General features: G+C 48.2%; 1 protein-coding gene across 6 annotated transcripts in view; it reads right to left on the minus strand.

The window, feature by feature from the left end:
- STK36 (serine/threonine kinase 36) overlaps window positions 1-13,334 on the minus strand; it is a 31,378-nt gene continuing 18,044 nt past the window's right edge. For 4 of the 6 annotated variants that reach the window (XM_033230223.1, XM_033230225.1, XM_033230224.1 and 1 more), the window contains 15 exons: window positions 13,186-13,283; window positions 12,590-12,695; window positions 10,835-10,985; window positions 10,418-10,545; window positions 9,783-9,887; window positions 9,304-9,402; window positions 9,129-9,217; window positions 8,785-8,848; window positions 8,486-8,596; window positions 6,696-6,770; window positions 6,084-6,258; window positions 5,690-5,837; window positions 5,320-5,467; window positions 3,983-4,729; window positions 1-836 (listed from right to left, as the gene is read on the minus strand). In XM_033230223.1, the coding sequence (XP_033086114.1) occupies window positions 693-836; window positions 3,983-4,729; window positions 5,320-5,467; window positions 5,690-5,837; window positions 6,084-6,258; window positions 6,696-6,770; window positions 8,486-8,596; window positions 8,785-8,848; window positions 9,129-9,217; window positions 9,304-9,402; window positions 9,783-9,887; window positions 10,418-10,545; window positions 10,835-10,985; window positions 12,590-12,695; window positions 13,186-13,283 (2,388 nt within the window). In that variant the 3' untranslated portion in view covers window positions 1-692. The remainder of the gene's footprint in view (window positions 837-3,982; window positions 4,730-5,319; window positions 5,468-5,689; window positions 5,838-6,083; window positions 6,259-6,695; window positions 6,771-8,485; window positions 8,597-8,784; window positions 8,849-9,128; window positions 9,218-9,303; window positions 9,403-9,782; window positions 9,888-10,417; window positions 10,546-10,834; window positions 10,986-12,589; window positions 12,696-13,185; window positions 13,284-13,334) is intronic. The other 2 variants (XM_033230227.1, XM_033230226.1) reach the window with 2 other exon arrangements.

Consider the following 13,334-nt stretch of genomic DNA (forward strand, 5'->3'; position numbering starts at 1 on the left):
TCTTGTGTGAACAGGACACCAGCACTTCCAACAACACCACATAGAAGCTAAAAGAGGGGTTGAGCCTCCCAACCCTTGTCCTGGGAGCTTCAAGTATGGTGAGGCATAATTTTTATTAAAAGAGTTTACAAACAGATTAAACACACACCCCAAAAAAACATACACTCTCCATGCTCACCCACAGATAGGAATGTTGGCCAAGGGCTAAGGAATCCCTCAATAACTGGGACTGATGGCATTAATCCCCACAGCCTAGAGCTGAGACAGGCTCTGTCTTCATCACTGTCCTGGGGCCAGCAAGTCTAAGGCAAAAACCTGCTGGGAGGATTAAAGGAGCTCCAGAAAGGAAGAGATCTTTCAGGCTGAGGTTTTTGCCTAAGGTCCATGAGGAAGGTCCCTAGAGTTAAACGCACATTATTGGAGAAAAGGCCCCTGGATGCAGAGAAGAAAGGACTCTTCTCTGGCACCAACAGCAATAAAATTTACTGGTTGAAAACATCCTGAATCTGGGAGAAGGAAGAAGCTTTATATATACATCTCTTCTAGTCTCTTGTTCTCAGTTGAGTTGGCAGCCTATCTCTTTTCTAGTCTCTTTAGTTCTCAGTTGAGTTGGTGGCTTGTGTAGTAGAATAAGGAAGAGTTGACAATAGCAGGGCAACCAAAGTTGGAGGCTGGACCACAGGAATCTGAAATCACATGCTATGGGTTGGCCTCAGGAGGTGAATGAGTTTCCTGCAGTGTTTGGCAGAGGCAGGCCTAGGACTGCTGTGTGGCAGTGACTGATTCCCCAGAGAGAGCAAGGCTAGTTTCTCACTGGCACCCAGGGACACCAGTACCTGTAGGATAGAGAACAGATGATAGAACAGAACATGAGGCTCAGAAATGGTGGTGTCTGGGGCAGGTGCAGAGGACTTTCATTTACCCAGGAATTCCCACTTGAGAAGAGGAAGAAAAAGGAAATGGGATCTTGAGGACTTGGAAAAGACTGAATGGGAGAAGAGAAACCTTGGAGATAGGAATCATCAGGACCAGAAGTCTACTTCCATTCTCTATGGTTATAGACCATGAAACCAAGGCACTAAGGGACACATATACATGTCCCCAGGAAGACTTGATGAATGCAGCAGTAACTCACAGTAAGCCAAAAGGTCTAATTCCCAGCCTTCAATGCAGACCAGTGGGTTCTAACCTCATTACCACCAAGAACCCCCTTAATTATTTTCCCCATGGATTGAACAAGATTCCTATAGGATCTTCACCATCAGCCAGGCAAGGTGGCTCATGCCTGTAATCCCACACTTTGGGAGGCCGAGGTAGGGGGATCATGAGGTCAGGACATCGAGACCATCCTGGCTATCACGGTGAAACTCTGTCTCTACTAAAAAAAAATAATAATAATACAAAAAAATTAGCCGGGCATGGTGGCAGGCGCCTGTAGTCCCAGCTACTCGGGTGGCTGAGGCAGGAGAATGGCGTGAACCCAGGAGATGGAGCTTGCAGTGAGCCGAGATCGTGCCACTGCACTCCAGCCTGGGCGACAGAGCGAGACGCTATCTCAAAAAAAAAAAGAAAAAAAAGATCTTCACCATCCTCTCAAATTTCTGTTCTGCATGAACTTCCCAATGCTACCACTTTGAGATGTCATAATTTGTATTACCCTATGTAGATATGTGTGATTTCCAATGGGCTTTTTTTTTTTTTTTTTTTAGAGACAGAGTCTTGCTATGTCACCCAGACTGGAGTGCAGCGCCATCATCTCAGCTCACTGCAACCTCCTCCTCCCAGGTTCAAGCGATTCTCTTGCCTCAGCCTCCCGAGAAGCTGGGATTACAGGCACCTGCCACCATACCCAGCTAATTTGTGTATTTTCAGTAGAGACAGGGTTTCACTATGTTGGCCAGGCTGGTCTCAAACTCCTGACCTCAAGTAATCTGCCCACCTCCATCTCCCAAAGTGCTGGGATTATAGGCAAGATCCACAGAGCCTGGCCTATTGGGCTCTTTATATACTGAAAATCGCAGTCAGGCAGGGTGGCTCACACCTGTATTCCCAACACTTTGGGAGGCTGAGGCAGGTGTTCGAGGTCAGGAGTTCGAGATCAGCCTGGCCAACATGGTGAAACCTTGTCTCCATTAAAAACGCAAAAATTAGCCAGGTAAGGTGGTGCGTGCCTATAATCCCAGCTATTTGGGAGGCTGAGACAGGAGAATTGCTTGAACCTGGGAGGCAGAGGTTGCAGTGAGCCAACATCGTGCCATTGTACTCCAGCCTGGACGACAGAGTGATACTCCATCTTAAAAATAAATAAAGGCCGGGCACGGTGGCTCACGCCTGTAATCCCAGCACTTTGGGAGGCCGAGGCAGGCGGATCACAAGGTCAGGAGATCGAGACCACAGTGAAACCCCGTCTCTACTAAAAATACAAAAAATTAGCCGGGCGCGGTGGCGGGCGCCTGTAGTCCCAGCCACTAGGGAGGCTGAGGCAGGAGAATGGCGTGAACCCAGGAGGCAGAGCTTGCAGTGAGCCGAGATCGCGCCACTGCACTCCAGCCTGGTAGACAGAGTGAGACTCCATCTCAAAAAAAAAATAATAAATAAATAAATAAACAAATAAATAAATAAGTAGGCTGAGCGCAGTAGCTCACACCTGTAATCCCAGCACTTTGGGAGGCCAAGGAGGGCGGATCACGAGGTCAGGAGATCAAGACCATCCTGGCTAACATGGTGAAACCCCATCTCTACTAAAAAAATACAAAAAATTAGCCGGGCATGGTGGCGGGCACCTGTAGTCCCGGTTACTCGGGAGGCTGAGGCAGGAGAATTGCATGAACCCAGGAGGCGGAGCTTGCAGTGAGCTGAGATTACGCCACTGCACTCCAGCCTGGGCGACAGAGAGAGATTCTGTCTCAAAAAAAAAAAAAGCAAATAAATATATAATAAAAATACAAAAATTATCTGGGCATGGTGACAGGCACCTATAGTCCCAGCTACTCAGGAGGCTGAGGCACAAGAATCGCCTGAACCTGGGAGGCAGAGGCTACAGTGAGCTGAGATTGCACCACTGCAATCTGGCCTGGGCGACAGAGTGTGATTTAGTCTCAAAAAAAAAAAAAGAAAAAAAGAGCAGCTCACACCTGTAATCCCAGCACTCTGGGAGGCCAAGGCAGGTGGATCACATGAGGTTGGGAGTTTGAGACCAGCCTGACCAACATGGAGAAACCTTGTCTCTACTAAAAATACAAAATTAGCCAGGCGTGGTGGCACATGCCTGTAATCCCAGCTACTCCAGAGGCTGAGGCAGGAGAATTACTTGAACCTGGGAGGTGGAAGTTGCGGTGAGCCAAGATCACGCCATTGCACTCCATCCTGGGCAATAAGAGTGAAACTCTGTCTCAGAAAAAAAAAAGAAAAAAGAAAATTGCGCAGAAGAGGCAGGATAAAGTAGTGGTTAAGAGAATGGGGTCTAGACTCAGACTTCTGAGTTCAAAAGCCCAATCCTACACACTGTCCTTGTAACTTGGACAAGTTATTAAATTATCTGTACCTCAGTTTTGTCATCTGCAAAATTAGGATGGTAATAGTTTAAACCAGAAAATAAAGGTAAAATGCTTAGCATCGTGCTTTTCTCATGGTAAGTCTAAAAAAACAGTCAGCACCTTTGTGGTACACAGAGTAAAACTATTCTATCTCAGCATCTCTTAGTCTCCCCTCATCTCCCTCCTGCACAGCTCTAGAAGAGATCAACTGTGGTCCTTGAGATCTCAGACATTTCCCAGCCCATTGGAGCCCTCTTCTAGCTCCCTTCCTTTCTCCAAGGCTGGAGATGGTAATTGGAAAACTCACTCCAAGACACTGTCCCTGGGAGAAACACGGCATAAGTTTCTGGATGTCCTGATTCCAATTCCTTACAGATGATCTCAGATACATGTTGTGAACTATAGGGGTCCTGATCATCATGATTCATAAGCACTGTAGGGTATACCTGATGGATGCCAGGCTCCTGTTGCAGGCTCCGGAGGGCAATGAGGGCGGCCTCCTTCACATTTGGCTGGGGGTCTCCACATGCCATCTCTAGGAGTCGCTGGGGTACTTGGCACTGTAACAGCTCCTCTCCCAACCCTTCAGGTCCCAAGTTGCCCAGAGCTGATGCAACATTGCGCCGGATACCAGCCTGAGGATCTCCAAGCAGCTGGGTCATACTGGGCACTGCAACTGCCAGGGCAGGTCCCAGAGGACCAGCCTGATAGGTTGCATTGCCCACAGCAAAGCTGGCACTGCACCGCACAACAGGATCCTTGTCTCCAAGCCCAAGCAGCAGAAGGCTGAGCAGTCCAGACTGGCTCTGCAGTGCCCCACGCAGGGCCACGCTGTGTTGGAGCAAGTGTCCCAGGAGCCTATAAGTGTGTGCCCGCACAGAATTCTCTGGGTGGCCCAGGAAGCTGCGCAGGGGCCGATAGGATTCATCAGAGCCAGCCAGAAGCTCTTGGATAAAGGACAAGTAGCTGGGAGACAGGACTCTGGCGGTATGGGCCAGCAGGGAGAGAAGGTCAGAGGTCAGCAGTGGCTGGTCACTCAAGAGGGCAACTGAGAGAAACGAGACGATGGTTCTAGGAGAGGCAGCCACTGTGTTCACAAACTGATTGAGAGAGGTGGGATCCGTGAGGGCCAGGCGTGTGAGGAGGCTGATGGGCAGCTCTACTTGCGTCAACGGAAGATGGTAGCAGCAGACCTGATAGTACAGGAGGTAAAACGATTCAGGGAGAGGGAGAGTATATGCTGCTAGAAAGAGGCCCAAAACCTGAGAGAGACAAAAGCCAAGCTATGGTGAGAAATGCCACAGAGAGCTGGAAGTCCCGCCCCACAGCACTCCACATGAGATACGATGTGGAGCCTGAGAGAGCAGGTTCTTTCCAAGATCATTCCTTACTTTGCAAGGACTCGGTCTCTGCCTTCAAAGATCCACTGTGAAAAAACAAAAAGAAACAACAAAAGAACCAAGACCCACTGTGCAATGCCAGTAATTGCCAGAAACATGATTCCTGGCCAAGGAGCTGAGTCTTCAGTGCCTAGAGTAGGATGTTCTCCCCAGTGAGCACCACCAGAACCAGGTGACGGACTGGAGAGGAGGAGGCACCAACCCAGCTCCCACCACATGCCTCTGCGCAGGCCTGAGTACTGTCTCCATGTCACCTTTTGAGTCAAGCCAGCTGCTCCACATCTACAGGGGCCTAGAAGAGCCCTGGAGCTGCTGGGAAGTAAATTAGAGGATATAAGGTTGGCTATCTTCCTCTCCCACCTTCATGCTAGCTGCCCAAGTACCTGCAGCAGATGGGCTGCAACTTCTGAGTCCCTGAGGTCGGCCAAGATATCTATAAGGAGGTTGGCATCCACGTCCAGCGCAAAGGGGAAGCAAAGGAGCTGGCAGACAGAGAGCACCACGACAGGGAGAAACTCAGACCCATGAGGCCTAAGGAGAGGAATGTCAAAGAGACTTTTATCATTCCCCCCTCCCTCCTCCAATTCCTTCGCCCAGCTCCTGTTCTACAATCTCAGCCAGTACTTAGGTTTCCAGCCTAAACCTGATCTCATCTTTCTTGCTTCATAGTTCAATCTGTCAGTAACTTCTTTCCTGCCTTCTCTCTCCCTCCCCATTGCTGACTCTGTGGCTCTTCCTCTAGCTCAAACTCACGCTTGGCGCAGTTGATTCAGGAAGCTGGGGCGAAGCAGATGCTTTAGGATGGACATGAGGATACTTCCATGCTGGGACAGGCAGCTCAGGCATAACTGGGGCTCCTGGGTAAAGGTGGCCATGGCCAGGCTCAGCAGGGCTGCCATGCCTAGGAACACCAAAAATAGAGACCCAATGGAACAGGCAAGAGGCCCAGATACCCCTGCTTCCCCACAGTTCCCAAGGCTACACCTGTTCAGTCCCTTCCCCATCTTAGAGCAGCTCTAGCGCAGACACCGCTTCCTGTCCCCAGGCAAAAGCAAAAAAAAAGAAACCTCTGTGGGTTAACCCAGTTCTGGGCTGCCTCCTGTTGGAGATCAATGTACTCCCAAAAAGGATACTGATAGAAAGATACCCTGGGGAGAAATCAGTGTCCAGTCTGGCTCTGGGCTTGGTGGACTGGATAGCGAAAGCTCCCCTTCCTGTGCAGACGCCTCCTTGGTGAGCCTCAGGACCATGGAGAAGCGGTGCCACAAAACGGTCCACATTTCCGAACTGGCCACATCCCTGATTAGGCCAGCCTTCCCCTGCTAGAGATAAAAGTGAAAGAGGGCCGGGGGAAAGACAGAAGCCAGGAGTTCAAATGCTTTTATTCATTCCTGTCCCTGACTTATAGGGAAAGGAAATCCCAGAAATAATTCCTTCTGCTTTCCCACCTAGTATTTCCTTGTTGTCTTATTTCACTTTCTTGTCAAACCTTAACCCTCTGACCTCACAACTCATGTGTATGTCTGCTGAAAGCCAGGGAATTCATTTTATCCCCCACTGGATCCCAGGGGATGCAGCGAATGGTTTCCTTCAAAGGGTCGGTACTGAGGGCAGGCAGGGAAGTTCCAAGGCTATCACAGGCACAGTCGCTTGAGATGGGAGGCTGTGGGTTGCTTCTTCATTCCTCTGGTCCAGAGGCTCCCCAAAATGCCCAGTTCCTCTCCCTTTACTTCCTATCCATCCCAAGATGCATCTGTACCTCAGTGAGGAGCTGCAACAGAAGGATGAGGAGACCATCATAGAATCCACAACTACCTGGTGGAGTCAACCGAACCTGTCAGAGAGAAACAAGAAGAATGCAGGTGCCTAAGAGGAATGGGGTGGCTGTTAAACCAAGGCAGGTCAGTGATGGTGCCATGGAGGGAACAGATTTGAGAGTCAACCGGAAGGTAGAATATATGGGATCTGGGGGAACCATTTGGATGGGGGAATAATGGTGAAGACCGAACAGTCACTGATGACTCCCAAAGTTCTGACTTATACTCCTGGATGAGTGTTAGTACTATCACTAGTGATACAACCTGTCTGAAGGCTAACTTAGTCTAGAAAAAGCAGATGAGTATTATTACATTGGTGTGTCTATCTTTCAAGTGTGTTGTGGCATAACATGTGAAAATGTTTTATAAATTATAAAGAATTCAGCCAGTGCAGTAGCTCACGCCTATTATCCCAGCACTTTGGGAGGCCAAGGCGGGTGGATCACGAAGTCAGGAGTTCAAGACCAGCCTGGCCGACATGGTGAAATGCCGTCTCTACTAAAAATACAAAAATTAGCTGGGCATGGAGGCACGCACCTGTTGTCCCAGCTACTCAGGAGGCTGAGGCAGGAGAACTGCTTGAACCCAGGAGGCGGAGGTTGCAGTGAGCCGAGATCATGCCACTGCACTCCAGCTTGGCAACAGAGTGAGACTCCGTCTCAAAAACAAACAAACAAAAAAAAGAATTCTACATATATAAAGGATGACAGGCCGGGCACAGTGGCTCATGCCTGTAATCCCAGCACTTTAGAAGGCGGAGGCGGGTGGATCACTTGAGGTCAGGAGTTCAAGACCAGCCTGGCCAACATGGTGAAACCCCATCTCTACTAAAAGTACAAAAAAAATGAGCTAGGCATGGTAGTATACACCTGTAATCCCAGCACTTTGGGAGGCGGAGGTGGGTGGATCACATGAGGTCAGGAGTTCGAGACCAGCCTGACCAACCTGGAGAAACCCCGTCTCTACTAAAAATACAAAAATTAGCTGGGCATGGTGGTGCATGCCTGTAATCCCACCTACTCGGGAGGCTGAGGCAGGAGAATCACTTGAATCCAGGAGGCAGAGGTTATGGTGAGCCGAGATCGCACCATCGCACTCCAGCCTGGGTAACAAGAGGGAAACTCCATCTCAAAAAAAAAAAAAGGATGACAATAATTTGATTATAAAGTCTATCCTTCTTTTTACAAAATGAAGGAAAGATGAGTTCCAAAGGGTCTAAAAATGAAAGGAAGAAAAGTCCTGGGAAAGGAGAAAGCAGAAAGAAGCCTACATAATGGACTGATGTCCTGAAGAATTCACAGGATGTCAGCCACCTTTTCCATCTGTTAAGAAGAACAAGTGGGAAAAGCAGAGTGGAAGCTGAAGTCAGAGGTGAAGAAATTATGCATTAGGAAGGACTCTGCCAAGAGCATGAGCTTCTGGAGGAGGAGAATGAAGCAGGCAGGGTTATCACACTACTCAGAAAACCCAGGTTAGTCACCCTTCCTCTTCCCTTCCCTCCCTCACTCTCTAGAAGCCCTGCATATTAAAAAGAACTCTAAAGTCTGGATCAATCTGGGTTCAGAGGGGCCTATTATCCAGCAACAAATCTAGAAAAGGAAGGGCTCCTTGATTCCTTTTCCATTCCTCAGTTTACTCCAGGCTTGCTAGCATTTCAGTCTTTTCCCCTTGAATGCGGTCCTAGTGTCTGACTCAGAGAAAACATGTCTGTGCCCTCCCTGGGGAGCCTCACCTCTGCAGGGGCAGACAAGGCATGTGTGGCTGCAGCCATCCATTCCATGGGCTGGAGGTTAAAGGTCACCCCTTGCTGACCAAGCTGTCCCAATAGACAGGCTGCTGCACTCTGTGGGAGAGGTAGAAGAGGAGAAAGAATGTCCAAATCTAAATAGCATTCAGGACAGGCAGAGAGGATTTATGTCTCTGCCAAAAGAATGCCTCCAGAAACATGCAAATTGGATAGTGACTCCCCTACTTCCACAAGGGGTAGATGCTAGGGTGAAAAGGGGAGAAGGGTGAAGGTTAAAAATTTACCACAAGAGAGACGACATGCGAATGGGTAAAGAGAGTAGCAACGTCACTGCCTAGCTTCTCCATTCTGGAATAAACAGATATATCAAGGGATGCAGCAGTATTAAAGGAGGTCGGTAAGCGGCCTCCCCTCTCCCTTGCATGACGTTCTTCACCTAGGCTGCATGTCTACCTCCAAGGCACAAAGTTGATGGGAGTCTAGGTCTGTTCTTTGTAGAGAAAGCTTCACACTCTCTATCCCAATTCCTCCTAAGGATAGGCTGTAGGGTACCATTCTCCATATTCTTTGTGAGGGTTAGCTATGTGGCTAGAAGACTTCTGTGGAGACACCCTACTTTATGACTTACCCACAAGGCAGGTTTTGGAGCCGAAAGACAAGAAGGGAGAGGAAGTAGAGTGTCACTTCAGTAGACTCTTCCCAATCTACTACCTTTACCTACAAAGGAAACCTAAGATATCAGAACAACCTCTGGTTGAGACAGTGGGGCCACCAGGGGAAGCCTACCTGTGCTGCTGGCTTACCTTGCCCTGAACCAACACAAACAGGGATTCCAAGGCCAGGGGCTCCTGCCCTAGAAGACGGCACAGGCGCTCACTGACAAGGCAGCAGGAGTACAGAACCTGAGAGAGAGGGAAGGAGTCTGGCAGTGAGGCAGAGCAGGCCCTGGGCTCCAAGATTGAAAGCTCAGCTGAAACACCAGCCAGCCCCTCAAAAGATCTGGTACCCACACTAGGGAGTGTGAGAGAACCCCCTTCCGCCTCTTGCTGTGAGATAGTGAGACAGGGACCCTTCTCGGTTCTGCTGAGGACTGGCTAACAGTGGGGTCCTCTCAGTTGAACAGATTTAAAAACAGAAAGGAGTCTTCCAAGGGGGTCTCTCAATTGGTCTCTCTCAGTCTCTCTCTCTTAGTCCCCCTCTCTTGGTCTGTCTCTCTGTTTCTCTCTCTGTCTATACTGGGAGTTAAAAATAAAGCTGTGATGCCAGGAGTTAAGAGAATTACCTTGAGAAGGTGCAGGCACAGGATGGGATGCTGCAGGCCAGAGATGAGGGATGGCCTGAGCTGGCTGCTGTCTTCAGTTAGCTGATTTGCCAAATGCCAACAGACCTATAGAGACGTACCTGAAGGCTCAATCCTATCCATATTATTACAACCCTATTCCTCACATATGTCCAAAATGATCAGGACTCTCAGTCTCTTCCTAATCACTCTTCCCACATTCACCAGAAACTTCAGATCCCATTTTATTCCCAGTCTTCATCACCAATAGAGAACCAAAAGTCATGGCATAGTTTGGCCCCAATGTAGCCAGGTAGAGAGGAAAGGATTACTGACCAACAGGGATCAGGAAAGCTGAATCCTCAGTCCTTGAGGAAGCATCAATGGAGGCTTCAGATCAGCTGCCCCACCACCTGGGCAGTTTATCACTGTGCTCTCTCCCTCACCAACTGGCCATGGGCTCTGGGATTCTGGCTATATCATGTTCTACAAATGGCCCAGGGTGGGAGCATCTGTTTCTGGAAGTACTAAAGGAGGGGCTTAAAAGCTTGTTTTTCTGTCTTTCTGAAAAACTGGGGCTAGCCTCCCCAACTCCTCTGGCAGAAGGGATGAGAGGAACAAGCAATTGTAGCTCAGACCTGCTCCTTGGCGTCCCAGCACTCAGGCAGTCCCACAGGAGCAGTGCATATGGCTGCGAGGGCAGAGGAAATGGCTCCAGGTAGATCCTCACTCTGCTCTTGCAGTGGCTGGCTCACTTGTGGGGCTCCTATGGAGAAAAGCAAAGAGTGACTCCAAAGGCCTGGGGCTCTTGCCCTAGACAATAGCACCAGTACTCACTGATATGGCAGCAGGAGTAGGGAACCTAAGGGAGTGGGAAGAATGCAGGATGAAGTCTGTTTGTTTCCCTCAGATCCCCATTCATCCTCTCAGTTCACAGTTATTTACTGAGCACCTACTAAATGCCAGGCGCTATCTAGGTGATGGCACTAGAAAGAGCAGAACCTGAGCTATGCAACAAAGAAGTCAAGAGAACCTCCCTTCCCCACTCAGGTTACCTGGGGGAGTGTGGACAGGGAGCTGTGGAACTGTCAAGCCATGAAGGAGCCCATCCAAGACAACCTGCTGTGTCGTCAGCAAGCTGGAGTAAAAGGCTTTGGATATGGCCCGGCTGTTCCCATCTATGGCTTCACACAGGACAGTAAAGCACTAAAGGAGACAAGTGCAGAGGTAGCATCAGGGCATCAGAAGACTGGGCTTAGTGTAAAAAACAAGAAACCCTGAGGATCTGAGGAAAGAGGACAAAAACCCAAGCAAACACATGTCTAATTTTAAGCATTCTTCACACCAAAAATGCATTATAACTGCCTTCATTCATGCTTCAAGGACAATAATTTCAGGTGTAAATCCTTCTATTCTCTGATCAGCTGCTCCCTAGATGATGTTTCTCAAAGTGTTTTTTATAGACTGTGAGTATGAGAATTCCTAGCGGTCAGGTGCAATGGCTCATGCCTGTAATCCCAACAGGGGATTGGGAGGCTGAAGCAGGTGGATAGCTTGAGCTCAGAAGTTTGAGACCAACCTGGGCAACATGGCAAAACCGTGTCTCTACTAAAAATACAAAACAAAAATAGCCAGGCCTGGTGGAGTGCACCCATAGTCTCAGCTACTTGGGAGGCTGAGGTGGGAGGATTGCTTGAGCCCGGAGGGTGGAGGTTGCAGTGAGTCAAGATCATGCCACTGCACTCTAGCCTGGGTGACAGAGAGAGACCCTGTCTCAAAAAAAGAAAAGAAAAGAAAAGAAAAGAAGAAATCCTAGGGATTCCTGGGTCCCTCCCAACTCAGTCCTATTGATTCAGAATTTCAGCAGGTAATTATTCCAAACTCCCCATTCTATTCATAGCACATGACATGAGAAGTGCTGGCCAATAACATGAGTCACTGCTGGCCAAAATTTAGGTTAGACAGTAAAAGCTTTCTGACTTGAAAGGGTGAGGGATATTAAAACAGGAAAACAGGATCTCGGACCAGGAAAGTTTGAGTGAATGCTAGCTAAAGGCAGGAAGTAGTCCAGATTCATGTTCCCAATTATCAGTTTTAACAATGACCAGGCAATTATTTACTTCCTTACACATATATGTTCCTCTCTATCTCCTCTGAGGTTAGTCAGAATACAGCTATTTTCTCATTCAATCCTCCATTCTCCTGTCCCTTACCTCCAGTATCTAGGGAAAAGAACTGAATAGTTTACTAATCCTCAGGACAAACGAGGTTAGACAATACTAGATGATTTGCAAGTCTTTTCAAGAAGAAGTAGTTCTTTTTGTGGTCTCCTGAAATATGCCAAACTGCTTAAAGCCTCTGGGCCTTTATATATGTTACTCCTTCTGTATAGAATTTCTATGTTGTGCCTCATTTACATGGCAAACTGCAATGTATTCTTCAGATGCTAGCAGAGATGATTTCCTTCTTCGAGATTTCTTCTATGATGCTCCAAATAGTGTTAACTGCATCTTCTTCAGTGGTTAACTGCATCTTCTTCATAAAATACAGTGGTGCTCTTGTATTATATGCAAAGTTCCAATGTACTTTTCACTATTGTCCCTAATCCCTTTATCTCTCCCCTATTAAATTATCCCTAGTCCCTTGAAGGCAGGCACTTTTTCTTACCCACATGGCATATGGCATGGTGAGAATTCAACAAATGTTTGTTGGATTAACTTGATCTGACCCTACATAGTCGTAAGAAAGGGGATGGGAGAAACATGGGGAAAGATAGGAGATACAGATATCTGGAAGTGGGAGCAGATTACCATGAGGCTGTCCCTCCGCAAAGTCTGCTCAGAGTCATCTGGTTGGGCCAGAAGTTTCCCCAACAGGTCCAGAAAGAGGTTGGCAGCCTCCTGAAATACCTGTAGGCTGGGGGTGGAAAATGAGCCCATGATTTCTTACTTCTCTACTAAAAGCCTGGATATAGTGAATGGGTCAGTTCTGGGCAGGTAGGAGAATCTCTGCAAAGGGACACATCAGAACGTTCTCCCTTCTCCCTTGCCACACACACACACACACCCCCTCCAAGCCCCTTCTTTGACATTTTATCTAGGTTATTCACATATTTTTTTTCTTTCTTTCTTTAATCCACTTGGCTTCCTGGAACAGGTTATTTACATCTTGACCTTTCCATTTTAGGACCATGGTGACTGCTGACTCTTAGAACCTGTAAGTCTTAAGGCCAAGTTGGAGCTGTCTTAGGGTCCTTAAAAGGACTATGAGTGGCCACTCAGCTGATTCCTAAACCTGTAACAAATCACAGCTTCTTCATACTTGTCCTGTTCCTAAATGGGAAGGGCACATGGGGTAGAAACAGAAACCAAACTTGCCAACAGTACAAAAGCACCTCTTATCCTACCTGTCACCTGTCTGGCTCCTCTCCAGATTGAAGGTACAGGCAAAGTAGGCCTGAATCACAGCCATCAGGTTCCGTAAGAAAGTCCCATACCAAGATTGCTGCCCAGGAAAAGGAGAAGAGAGGAAGGGTAATGTGGAGGATGCAAACAA

This window comes from Trachypithecus francoisi, unplaced genomic scaffold (assembly GCF_009764315.1).
Source record: "Trachypithecus francoisi isolate TF-2019V2 unplaced genomic scaffold, Tfra_2.0 Lachesis_group13, whole genome shotgun sequence".
NCBI lineage: Eukaryota > Metazoa > Chordata > Mammalia > Primates > Cercopithecidae > Trachypithecus > Trachypithecus francoisi.